The sequence below is a fragment of the Spodoptera frugiperda genome, chromosome 1, assembly GCF_023101765.2.
Source record: "Spodoptera frugiperda isolate SF20-4 chromosome 1, AGI-APGP_CSIRO_Sfru_2.0, whole genome shotgun sequence".
Lineage (NCBI taxonomy): Eukaryota > Metazoa > Arthropoda > Insecta > Lepidoptera > Noctuidae > Spodoptera > Spodoptera frugiperda.
In genome coordinates, this window is record NC_064212.1 from 14382002 (window position 1) to 14395289 (window position 13288).

Consider the following 13288-nt stretch of genomic DNA (forward strand, 5'->3'; position numbering starts at 1 on the left):
TTTATCAAAGAGAAAAACAAGCGAAACAATAAGCCGACCGGAAGCTCGCCCTACGACTTTTGATTTAGAAAACGTACCGCGTCGGCGCTTCGGAAACGGCGATAAATTAGGCGGCGACACAATAGCCCTTCTGACCCTGCTCTACAATTATCAAAGGGGCAATTGGGAACTGGATCAATTTTCTGCAGACAATGTGTGGATAGTTCGTTATCGCGAGCGCCGCAGGGTGAGACTCAGTGCGCGCCAGTTGAGATTGACGTGCCCCTGCCACTGTACTGATTAATCCTTATTCCGACTTATGCGGAGCACTTGTAACACGATGCACGTCAGTAATACGATGCACCGAGTGAAAGCTCTCAAATCGCGAGGAGATCCGAATGCGTATCACCGTGTAGTTAGTACACAAATCCAGATTAAACCCATTGATATTTCAAATTAGATCTTCGTGCAGTACTCGAAACTTGAACTAATTCAATTTGGCCAAAGTGGATCCAAGGATAGTGGCGCGCGGTGTCCGGGCCCGAACAAAAGCGCACACACTCGGCAAATAAACAAGCAAACAAAGGACAAAGGACCACTGCGCTGAAAGAGAATGCCTTCACTGAAATTTATTTACGTACCGGAGGACCAATGAAAGCATTGGAAATTGCATTTGACGTAGTGTAATCGTAATATTTGCGTTTCGTAAAACGAGTCTCTAAGATGTTCCGTTGTGTTTGAAGCACAAAGACCTGTTTGTAGTCGCAGCCGGTTTCTAAACCTTTCTGTAGCTTTACACAACGTGTTAGCTTTATCGGGATTGGTTGCTTAGTAGACTGATTGATTGATCAATTTCAATGCAATAGAAAAATCAGTATAACATAATGTATGACAGATAAATATACATAACAGATTCAAACATTAGTGAGTCAAATGATGGAAAGTGTGGCTGCCGATTTAAATGTTTAAAGACCTTTGAAATCTTAAATCTACATAACACACATCTATAACCCAAATCTGAATTTGACTGTGCTCAAATTAAGGATATATGATGATTTTTCTTAGAACAAAGTTCCGATAAGTATAGACAGCAACTGTAATTGGCCCATTATTCCAGGTCGGCCGGAGCCCTCGGTCCGGTGGCTGGTGAACGGAGTGCTGGTGGACGAGGAGTACGAGCACAACACGGGGGACGTCATCGAGAACAGACTCCTGTGGCCCGCCATCAGACGACTGGACTACGCCGCCGTGTTCACCTGCCAGGCCACCAACTCACACCTCGTGCCGCCCAAGGAACTCTCACTCGTGCTCGACATGTTCCGTAAGTATATAATAATATTATAATTAGTAAGTTAAGGTGACCAAATAGTATTGGGGAGAGCCTATGTTCAGCCGTGTACCAATTGTAACTGATATGTTGATGATAATAATTTGTCATTAATTCTTATATCACATGTCTATCGTTTACGATTGGAATTTTATTGTCGAAATCGTCGCAAACTCAACTGCCCATTAAACGGTTTTGAGTTGATTCCTAGATTAGGAAAAGTGGAAGATAAAGGTTTCTGGATTGTTGATTGTTATTTTAAAAAAGCACGTTTACCTACCGGTCCAATGACTAACGAGGGTGATATGGTCAACAGTGAGACCGCTAACAGTGGAGATAAAGAAGCCGGCGGAGGTGGGCGAGGGCGGCGTGCTGACTGCGGAGCGGCGCTACGAGGTGGCGTGCGAGTCCGCCGGCAGCCGCCCGCCCGCCGTCATCACCTGGTACAAGGGGAAGCGACAGCTCAAGCGGATCACGGTCAGTCAAACTATACTACTCTCTGTATCTCTCGTCAACTTGTGCTACATTAACTTCTGTACACGTTTGTGGTGTTACATCACTGTTGCACAACATGAACTTTCTCCGTCTGTCTCTTCCCAATAAGTATGCCGCGTAATTAAACACGAGAGTGTTGATATATAATAACTAGCTTTAGGAATCCTTACATTGATGTCAACGATCCTTGTGTTTCGTCATCAAAGAGGTTCCCAGAAGCGATACTGACACAATCAAGTGCGGTTACCGTAATTATTGACGTAATGACGTGGAGTCACCAGCCGAAGTAGCTCGGCCCCGTACATTACGCCGCAGTCTCCAGATAGCGCCGGGCGCGGATCACTGCCCACTAATTGCTAGCTGTAACTCCCGGCGCTGCCCGCATTATCGGATTACTGCAGGCTTACACATACACATACATTAATGTTACACTCCGATGGACCTTCTGTTTATATTAATTCTCTCGACATACTTACAGCAACATTTCTACATTTTACCAGACAATAATATGTTTATGTTTGTCAATGTCAAATCACTAACAATCCCAATTTTATTTTACTGCACAACCGATTTGAAGATTGTTTTCCCAAAAGACGCGGTACTTAATAAACCATATTGTAATATTAAATGATTTATCAAATCTCCATTCACCGTAATACCGTCAGACTTCCTCTGTCCACCTGCATCCAAATAAATCACTTTTTCGTAGAACAAACTTTACCTCAAGTAGGTCAACGGCGGCTGTTAATTGGCGCGGATGCCGCTAATCCTGCCTACCCCGGATTTATGGAGGCGTAACTAATAGAGCGGCTAAACACCGGACAACTTCGGCCAACTTGTGAGCTGGAAAGAATCAGACAAGTTCCATAGTTCAGCCCGTCGCCTCGCCCCGCGGCTCGAGCTGGTGCGCGAGTTCATTTTCTAGAAACTGTTGAAGTTGCCTGGTATTTAAATTACGCCAGAAAAACTATTTTCGATTCGATCTAGTAATTTTATATAATATAAGCCTCTATTATAATAAGTAAGTTTTATAATTATTCACAATTTGTGCAACAACAACACACTGCTCCCGTACACAAGCAGCAAGTCAACTCGTCCAGTAGTGCACGTGTACATTTCCCTCTGAATGGTTCGCAGATAAAGTTTTAAAACGTTGGCCCACTAACAGCCAATCAAAGTTACGAACATCCCGACACACGTGATCACCGGTGTAATTAATACCCGGCAGCGCTCGCCGCTCAGCGGTCTGGTGTCTAACGTATACTCTAGTGAACAGCGCTGTCAGCGCTAGACGGGCCACATCGGGGGTATTGAGCTAAACTTTGTGGAGTACGGATCTAGTATTTAGCCTACCCACTTTAACGTGCCAAGTTTCGATATTGTGATCATTAACGTATTTGTGAACAAGTCTCATCTACAACACTTATTATGATACACTTGTACACTGGTAATACATTACCTACAGATTTTTTTTCCATTGACTGAAGGTACAATATACGAATATCGACGCATGCAATCGAGCGTATCCGTATCCAAGAGCTAGTTAATTTGTGACCGAGTCGATGACACGGAACCTCAAACCTCAGAGTGAGGCTTATGACGTGCTGGCAGCCTCGTCTGCTTGGAGGCTGGCCAGCGTCACCCGGTCATTACCGTAAGCACGGCTACACTGCGGCGGCTTCTAAACCCGATCCGAGCCGGTCCGGCGCGATACGGTCGTTACTCACCGAGATTTATCTGGCTGCCGACACCTGCGTCACTGCCAGTGATTTCAAATTCATCACTTGGATCTTTGCACGTGCCTCAGCTACTGTAGGTTTTGTTCGCTACTCGTTGGAAATCAGACAACTCCTATAACAGTAAAATTATGTAGAAGTAGTTAAAGCTCTTTAACAGATGGTTCCCTCTGTCGTCTCAGTTCAGCTTGAGAACTGGTGACCGACCACAATCTCGTATCATTCGTATCTCCCGCGATATGCAGTATGACGTACGCGGTATATATGAGGCGGCGGTGCGTCGAGAGATATGGCCGCTACCTGGCCGCACGTGCCTCTCGACTCTATTCAAATTGGATCGAATAAAAGTTTTATCGTATCGATTATCGATTTAGTCGCAATCGCGTGCTTCCGCACAGCCGTGCTGGAACCGAGCCAGCCTTCTTCGCCGCTGCGTTATAATAATCGAATGCTGTATTCATGATTATTGCCCTCACTTTAATTATTATTGCGCACCGTTTACTTCTATTTTAGTTCGTATTCAAACGACTACGGTTCATTATTTCAACTGTTGTATTGTTACCGTAATTCCTGATTACAAACTATCACAATTGTATTTAACTATACTTTAGCCGCAATTCATGAACAATTCAACGGAAATATTTAAGGTCTTTTGATGCGAATAAAGCTGCTTCTATTAGTCTTCAATTATAATTTTAATTCAAAACAAATTTAATAAGTATCGCTATTAGTTACTAGTGACATCAAGTCTAGAAATTTGAATGGTTCAAGTCCAAACAACTACAACACGGGTACAGCCATCTGTAGTCCTGTACTTACACAACGTGAAGTAAAACTGTAGTAAAATATATCGGTGTGTTTCAAAACATAATATGGCGGGAATCTCGGGCAGTGAGGAGTCTGAAGTATCATTAGATAGCGCACGAGAGCGCGGTAACATAGCACTCGTTAAACCTCGGCGGAACCTGCGCTGCATCCCAATGCCGACTGCTCTCGTGGAAAACAAATCGGGCCCGGCGCGCACCTTGCGCGCACTGCACAGTACTGCACACTGACAACGTAGTGTACACTTTTGCGATTTCTTCGGGTACTTTATACTTGTTCTAGAACTCGTCTTATCTAAACAATTATCACAAAATACAAAGCCTCTTTGTAGATGTGTGCAATATGAACGTCCCAGTGTGTGTTAAATATAAATATCCACATCAAAAATAAGAAATGCTGAATAGTTTAGGTAGGTATTAGAACTAGCTGCAGTTAGCTGTCAAAGCGCGTAAGAATGCTGAGTACAAAGTTGTTAACTCGACAACAACATACTGGCCGCGCTGACAATAATCCCCACTTCCACAATACTAATCCAATCTAAACAGCTGGCCACCTTGCAATGATTTAAAATGAACAGCTGAACATCAGCTGATAGTTTTTCCTCTATCGGGCCTGCGGGTGCGGGGTACGGGGTATGAGGCGCGGGGGGGGGGAGCGTGGCGCGAGGGTTGGCTGCGAGCCAGCGCTCAGATAATTATCCCCTATTAATCTCGCAGCCAAATCGTTGGGAACGACAATAAAAAACGAGTGATAGCGTTCACAGAGATCGCTCTCTATTGCCACTAAATAAACACTAATGTCTTATACGGGAATTTTCTTTTAAACATTTCTGAGCAGTGATTCTTAGACATTTCTGCAGCCGCTTCATTACCATGGCTCTTTCTTCGTAATAAATTGTTTGTTTCCCGATTCAATCAACTATCTTGTAGCAGGATCGGATTTTATGACTTTAACAATAAATATTTTTAGTTTAATCCTGACACAAACATGGTTAATTAAATGGTGTAAGTGTAAGGTGATGGTGGGTAATGGCATACAATTACCGGAGACTGGCAGTAGGAGGTGAGCTCATAAATATTGTATGAGTGCCGGCCGCGACACCAGCGGGCCGCGCACTCCACGCGCTGCATTATCATGTCACATTACCGTGTACACATCTGTGTCAGTGCGTAGCCACATCGAGTTCATAGACTGGTGACTCTAAGTGATATAATAGTAACAAATATTTCTAAACATAATTAGAACACAGAACTTTGTAATAAAATATCCTGATTTTATGATATTATATTTTATCGGCTTCTCGGTGTAAATAATAAAAGCAATCAATTTGTAAGTAAACGTCGGGTAGTTAATAAACAAGCATGAAGCGGTTACTCTGTAAGCTCCGCATTACTCATACAAGCAATTTAGATAACGCAGCGCCAATATTTGCCGTGTTACCGCTCGCCGCCTCCCGTGCGCCCGGTACCGGCCCGTTGTCGCCCCGCAATCGCCCCGCTATCGTTTCAGTGTCGTCCCTTTGTGGTCACGGCACTAAGTAACATTCTTGGCGCCATAACCATTTTTTTATTAACCCAACTAACAATTTTGCCCTATAACCAAACCTTATATCTCAAAAAAGCTGGGTAAATGATGTATAAAGGTTTTGGTGGTGACTGATTGTTGTGTAAAAGCGTTTGACAACACAGTTTGGCTCTATAAGTTTATTTAGCAAAAACGACCTATTAATAGTTGATGTAAAGGTTTACTTCACGACTTTATATAGCTGTTATAGTCAGGCGTTATAGCAACCTCCATTGTGACTAGTATACAACGATTGAACTTCATAACAGTTTTAATTGTCACCCTAATGCGCTTTATTTGCGCAATAAAGGTTCGAAACGAACTCCTATGTGTCGTTTGTTAAAGTAGAGATGACAACTCAGGAATAGGACGATATTACGATATTGAGGGTTTTAAGATCATCGTTACAGTACACAGTAATATAGTGGGCACAAAAGGTCTACATCGGAGTGATTTGGTGATACAGCTGAGTTTCAAATTATATTTATATAGCTTAATTGTCTTATAAAGGGTTGTTAATGCCCATTATAGTTGTAGTGATAAACTTATATCACAAATACACTTTTTAGAAGCAGATTGTTTTTTTATAACTATTATAGTTCCTCTATTACGCAACAGTACTATAACGGAGATCTTATGTGTTTTAAAACATTATTATTGTGTATAAAGTTAGGCTAGCAATGCTTTTAAATGATAATTCCGTTTTGTAAAAGCAGTTCTATCGCTCTTCTACAACAATATTGACATTTGATTCAGTGTAATTAATGCGACAATATTTTTATCTATACTAATATTATAAAGCTGAAGAGTTTGTTTGTTTGTTTGTTTGAACGCGCTAATCTCCGGAACTACTGGTCTGATTTGAATAATTCTTTTTGAAGACCCAATTATAGAAAATGGTTCCGTACAAAATACAGTTCACGTCAGTGATGAAATGGAGAATAATTCATTTGTGGACAGCGATTCCAGGTGTGACAGTTTCACCACGTGAGCGTTAAATGCACCTCGGAGGTTGACCGCAGCGACCGCTGCTTCCGCTGCGGTCAGCCCGGTCACAAGGCCGGTACGTGTACCGCCCCGCTGCACTGCGACGCATGTGCAGCGGCCGGCAAGCCGGCCAATCACCGGGTCGGGAGCAAGGCCTGCTCCCCCTACCAAACCCAGGGATAAGGGTAGGCCCTCCGCCGCCCCCGTCGTTTCCGCCACCGCCGCCGCAGTCGCCACTGCTACCGCCGCCGCGGTCTCCGCCGGCCGTAATGCCGCCAGGGAGGAGGTTGTGATGGATTGTCAGTAATGACTCCATTCCGCCTCCTCCAGGCGAATATCAACCACTGCGCCGCCGCTCAGGACCTTCTACTCCAGAGCATGGCGCAGTGGTCAATAAATGTCGCTGTGGTCTCCGAGCCGTATTTCGTCCCGCCCAGGGATCACTGGGTTGCGGACTTGGACGGCTCGGTGACCATCATCTCGTCGGCCGCCGCCGGTACCCCGACTCTCGAGAATGCTCGGAGAGGCCGGGGTTGTGTCGCAGCACGGTTCGGAGAGATCGCTGTGGTGGGCGTGTATTTCTCTCCGAACCGAACTCTCGCCGAGTTCCACAACTCCCTGAGGGAGTTGGTCGCCGTCGTCGTCGGGTTCCGTTCCCTCCCCGTGCTTGTCCTCGGGGATTTCAATGCCAAAAACTTGGCTTGGGGTTCCCGGCTCACTGACGTTCGGGGTAGGATGGTGGAAGACTGGGCTCTGGAGACAGGCCTAGTCGTCCTGAACCGGGGTTCTGTCCCCACGTGCGTGCGGATGCAGGGCGAATCGGTGGTGGACATATCGTTCGCCAGCCCCGCTCTGTCACCTCGTGTCGTTGACTGGCGCGTTATGGAGGAGGTGGAGACGTTCTCGGACCACCGGTACATCCGGTTTGACGTCTCCACCGAGGCCGCGAACCCGCCAGCCAGACAGGCCCCATGTGGCCCGCGTTGGGCGCTGAGACAGCTGGATCGGGAGCTTTTCCTGGAAGCCGCAATCGTGCAGGCCTGGGTGATACCACCGGACAGGCCTGCCGACATCGACGAGGAAGCAAGATGGCTCCAGGACGCCATGTCCAAAATATGTGACGTGGCGATGCCCCGGGTCCGGCCAGGTCAGCGCAAGCGCCAGGTGTACTGGTGGTCGCAGGAGTTAGCTGCTATGCGCAGTGCTTGCGTTGCTGCGCGACGCCGGTACACCAGGCACCGCAGGCTCCGTATCCGTCCTTCAGATGCGGAGGTCAGAGAGGCGGAGTTGTACGAGGGGTACAAGGCGGCAAAGGCCGCCCTCAAAGCGGAAATTTGGCGGGCTAAGGAGGAAGCCCGCCGAGAGATGCTGGAGACTCTGAACAGAGATCCATGGGGGCGCCCCTACCGGATGGTGCGTGATAAGCTCCGCACCTGGGCTCCCCCGCTCACTCAGAGTCTCCGGCCAGAAGTTGTGGAGGAGGTAATTGGCGCCTTGTTCCCCCAACTTCGGAGCGGTTTCACCCCTCCATCCATGACTCCGCCCCCTGCGGTGCCCAATGCGGGCCACAGCGACGACGACGACGACATCGTTCCGGAGGTGACCGAGGCAGAACTGAGAGCGGCGGTGCGCCGGATGGGCGCCAAGAACACCGCCCCAGGACCCGATGGCCTACATGGCAAGGCGTGGGTCCTGGCCTCAGAGGCTCTCGGGCCTCGATTAATAGGTCTCTACAGCGCATGCTTGGAGAGGGGCCAGTTCCCGCTTCAGTGGAAGACGGGAAAACTGGTCCTCGTGAAGAAGCCGGGGCGCCCTGCGGACTCTCCGTCCGCGTACCGGCCCATTGTGCTGCTCGACGAGGTGGGAAAAGTCTTCGAAAGGATAATTTCGAACCGCCTCGTCGCGCACCTGTCTGGACTTGGGCCGGACCTCGCGGATGGCCAGTTCGGCTTCCGTAGAGGGCGCTCCACGGTGGACGCCATCATGCGCGTAAGAGACCTCACGACGGGGAATGCAGTGTCCAGGGGTAAGGTCGTCGTGGCGGTGTCTCTGGACATCGCCAACGCTTTCAACTCACTACCCTGGAGCTGCATACTGGAGGCACTCCGGTACCACCGTGTGCCTACCTATCTCCGTCGTGTTATCGAGGCCTACCTGATGGATAGGTTTGTCACCTACCCCGGTCACCAAGGTGAGTGGAACCGGCGAGAGATGTCGCGCGGTGTTCCACAGGGTTCGGTTTTGGGGCCGCTCCTGTGGAACATTGGTTACGACTGGGTGCTGCGCACCGACCTCCCGAACGACGTCAGCGTAGTCTGTTACGCCGACGACACGCTGGTGCTAGCGCACGGGAGGTCGCACCAGGCAGCGGCCAACTTAATGGCGAGAGCGGTTGCGACAGTTGTTGATAGGATCCGGCAATTGGGACTCGAGGTGGCGCTCCACAAGTCCGAGGCCATGTGTTTTCATGGCCGCGGGAACGCGCCACCTCCGGATGGGTCCCAAATAACGGCAGGAGGGGTTACCATCGGCGTCGAGACGACGATGAAGTACCTAGGACTCGTCCTCGACAGTCGATGGAACTTCGTGGAGCATTTCCGACGTTTGGCTCCTAAGTTGGAACGGACGGGGGCTGCACTTAAGCGGCTCCTGCCCAACCTCGGGGGCCAAATGCCTCCTGCCGGAGGTTGTACGCGGGGATCGTGCGGTCCATGGCCCTCTACGGAGCCCCTGTGTGGGCGCCGACCCTGATGCGGCGACCAGCTCGGGCGCTGCTCACGTCGCAGAGGGTCATGGCCATCCGGGTGATCCGCGGATATCGCACGATCTCCGGAGAGGCGGCTAACCTCCTTGCCGGACTCCCGCCGTGGGATTTGGAGGCGAAGGTGCTCGCGCGCGTCTTTAGTTTGCGCGCCGACGCGCGTCGCCGGGGCGAAACTCCACTGCCGCGCCAGATTAGTGCGTGGCGGGATGAGCTCCGGCGCGATCTCATGGCGGAATGGCAACAGCGACTGTCGCAACCGAGGGCTGGGCTCGCTGTCATTGCAGCGGTAAGTCCCCTCTTTGAGGAGTGGCTAGAGAGGCGCCACGGCGTCCTCACCTACCGCCTGACGCAGGTGCTTACCGGACATGGAAGCTTCGGTAGGTTCCTGTTTCTGATTGGGCGGGAGGAAACGCCCGGGTGTCATCACTGCGAAGACCGCCCGGAGGACACGGTGGAACATACGCTTGCGGTCTGCCCTGCGTGGGCTGAGCACCGCCGTGTCCTCAGGGATGTGGTCGGCGACGGCGCCCTCTCGCGTCCGGCACTGATACAAGCCATGGTGCGTAGCGAGGGGGACTGGGATGCCGTCTCCTCCTTCTGCGAAGCAGTCATGCTAGCTAAGGAGGAGGCGGGGCGCGTGAGAGAACGAACCTCTTCACGCCCCAGCCGTCGCGAGAGACACTCCGGGCGTCGGGGATCGCGCGACGATCTCCGGCCACCGTAAGTGCGGGTCTGCGGCCGGCGAGCAAGGGTAGCTCGCCGCCCGACCAGAACCAGACCCGTGCGTGCGGCGCGTCGCGTTCTGCGCGCGCCTCAAAGAGCCATCAGACCACCACAGATGGGGCCCAGTAGGGCTGATGCCTAATCCGGAGCTGCGGACTACCTAGCGGGTTTACCGGGGCTCCGGCTCGACGGGCAGGAGTGGGAACGGGGTGGTTTTTAGTCAGTAAGAGTCTGACACTCCCTCTCGCCTCGCCCAAGGCGGGAGAAGTCATTGGATGATTTTCCACCCTGAAAAAAAAAAAAAAAAAAAAAAAAAAAAAAAAAAAAAAAAAAAGGTGTGACAGTTTTTCAGATTGTTTGATTGATTTAACTGAAAAAAAAAACCAGCAACTACGAGATGGTTTGAAGCATTGGGCTATTAATTATAATATTTCACACGAAGCAATAAAAAGTCTGCCTCGTTGGTCGAGTGGTTGCAAGTGCGACTGCCGGGCAAGGGGTCTTTGGTTCGATTCCCGGGTCGGGCGAAGTATTGCTGAGCCTTTTTCGGTTTTTCGAAAATTTCTCAGTAGTAGCACGGAGTCTGGAAATGTGCCCGGTATATGGCAATAGGCTCACCACCTATTACATGGGACTTACAATATAAATAATTGTGAAATGTGGGTGTACACAGTGGCATTACGTGCCATAATGTGCACCTCTGCCTACCCCTTCGGGGATTAAAGGTGTGACGATATGTATGTATGTAGTTATACTTCTCTGACGTCATACGTAGTACAAAAAAAACAAACAAGCTCAAAAGGAACCCTAATTTAATGTAATGGTGGATGTAATCTATCATAATGAGTACTATAGTAGAGTTAAGGAAGCTGGAACTATGTTTATAACTTAAAATAAGAAATTATTTTAGTAAAAGCTCATTAATTCGAAGGGGGCATTCAAATATGTCGTAAATCCATACATAGTTTATCAGTAAAATTACAGTCGCACAACATTTTCCTCGTAAGAGACGAATAATTCGATTAAGTACAAAATAATATCTTAGTCACCACGATACCCTGTCACTTTTCTTATTTTTTTATTTCTCTTCTAAAACACTGAGACACTGCAGCGACGTGAACGAATGTAAAATGAATGAATGATGAATTTTAGTGATGTAATGGAATCATGAACTCTTTTACAGTACCCAAAAACACTTTAGTAGTGCTGCGGTGGCTTATATATCACAAAATTGTCATGCCTGATACCCTTATAGTTCTACTTTAACACTGAATGGAGATATAATTGCGCCACTTTCTTTGTAGATGCACCTTCTTTGGCCTTTTATTTGACCACCGTTTAGTTTTTACAAAACGTTCTATGGCCTTCTACAAAACTAACTTTTGTTGGTTGGGTGGGAATGACATTTTAGCTACAACAACTTCTGTTATGAATACTTACCTGTATAAAAAAAATACTTAAAATAGGATATAAAAATAGCGTAACACAGAGCGATGTAATCGACTCCATGTGAAATATCGAGCAAACACAGCGAGTGGCCGGCGCGGCACATTCTTCGTTGGGTGCAGCGAGCCTACGGTTTGCTCTCAACCGCGAAACGTTGAATGATTTATGAACCCACACAAATAAAGAGGGTTAGATAGTTTTTTTAGAGCTTCGCATAACTATTCACACAATGAAAAAGTGATCTTTTTAACTAGGAATGTCAGTGAGTATGTTATGGTGGTGCTTCGCGTCCAGCTGTAAATATTGATTAGTAGAGAACGCGGCGCAGTGGCCGCCCGTCAATCAGCCCGCTGCGCTTCAATCTACAATCACTTTCATTATGAAATCATTATCTTTTGTTACAATTTGCGATCCTGTGACAAACGCACTCGACCCATTGAACTAATGTTATCGTGTCCCAGCCACTGATGGCGCAGCCCAGATAAAACAGAACAATACATTTCATAATGTTGCATTTCGCACAATTCATAAAAATATTTGTAACCGCTTTCAGGGAAAGTTGTAAAACAATCGCGTGTCGCGTCTATGTCGCGAACACTTGAAGCTCCCCGAGAGGAGAAGGTTGTGCAAACAATATTCTCGACACACAGGGAACTCAACTCGTTGGCGCCCAAAATGACTGCCGAAATTGCTTTCTTAAATGCAAATGAAAGTAAACAGGAAAATAGACGAATAAATAATTTAGCCAGGGAGTCGCAACTGTTCGCGGGGCGCAGACGGCGCGGCTCGCGCCTGAGTGATAAGATTTAGCGGCCTGATAACAGATACTGTAACTTTTGTGACTAAAATTCTTATTTTTTATTGTAGATACATTTTGTTTAATTGCGTAAGCTTGAATGAACAAATTATTAGTATTGCTAACAAAAATTCTTCACGAAATAGTCCGTTTACATCATTTGCTGTTTTTAGTGCTACGGCGTAGCACACTGCTACGGCAACGCGTAGCGGAAACGTATAAGCGTTTTTGAACAGTAGAATACAACTACCAACACACGCCGTCGCTCAAATTCGACACCGTAGTCGTTTCTGAAATTATGCAGAGGCTGAGGAATGTTTCATGAGGCTCCAAGAAAAAGTTCAGGCCAATGTGTTATCTTATTCAGGGCGTTCAATGTTTTATTTTCATCGGCCGTACAAAATACGTGCCGACGACTTACTTCGGCTGATGAGTTGCACTTCCTGTGCCATTAATAAAAAGTGTTGGCGCGATCAAGTTGACTTGTTTGCACCTCGCTGGAGTTACGAGGGTTTGTCAAGTCAACTCTGGATTAATTTGCGACACGACTCGGGGAGGAAATTGTGTACTTATTTAATTGTTACGCAACAAACAGACGCATAATGTTTATTGTAAGTTCAGAGTGAATAGTATTATTGAACCATTAG

The 13288-nt window shown here is 47.8% G+C and overlaps 1 protein-coding gene across 2 annotated transcripts in view; it reads left to right on the forward strand.

The window, feature by feature from the left end:
• The window catches only part of LOC118273428 (nephrin), a 216134-nt gene that overhangs the window by 168223 nt on the left and 34623 nt on the right, over positions 1–13288 (forward strand). For both annotated transcript variants that reach the window (XM_050699043.1, XM_035590399.2), the window contains exons 6-7: positions 1097–1300; positions 1623–1783. In XM_050699043.1, coding sequence (XP_050555000.1) covers positions 1097–1300; positions 1623–1783 — 365 coding nt within the window. The remainder of the gene's footprint in view (positions 1–1096; positions 1301–1622; positions 1784–13288) is intronic.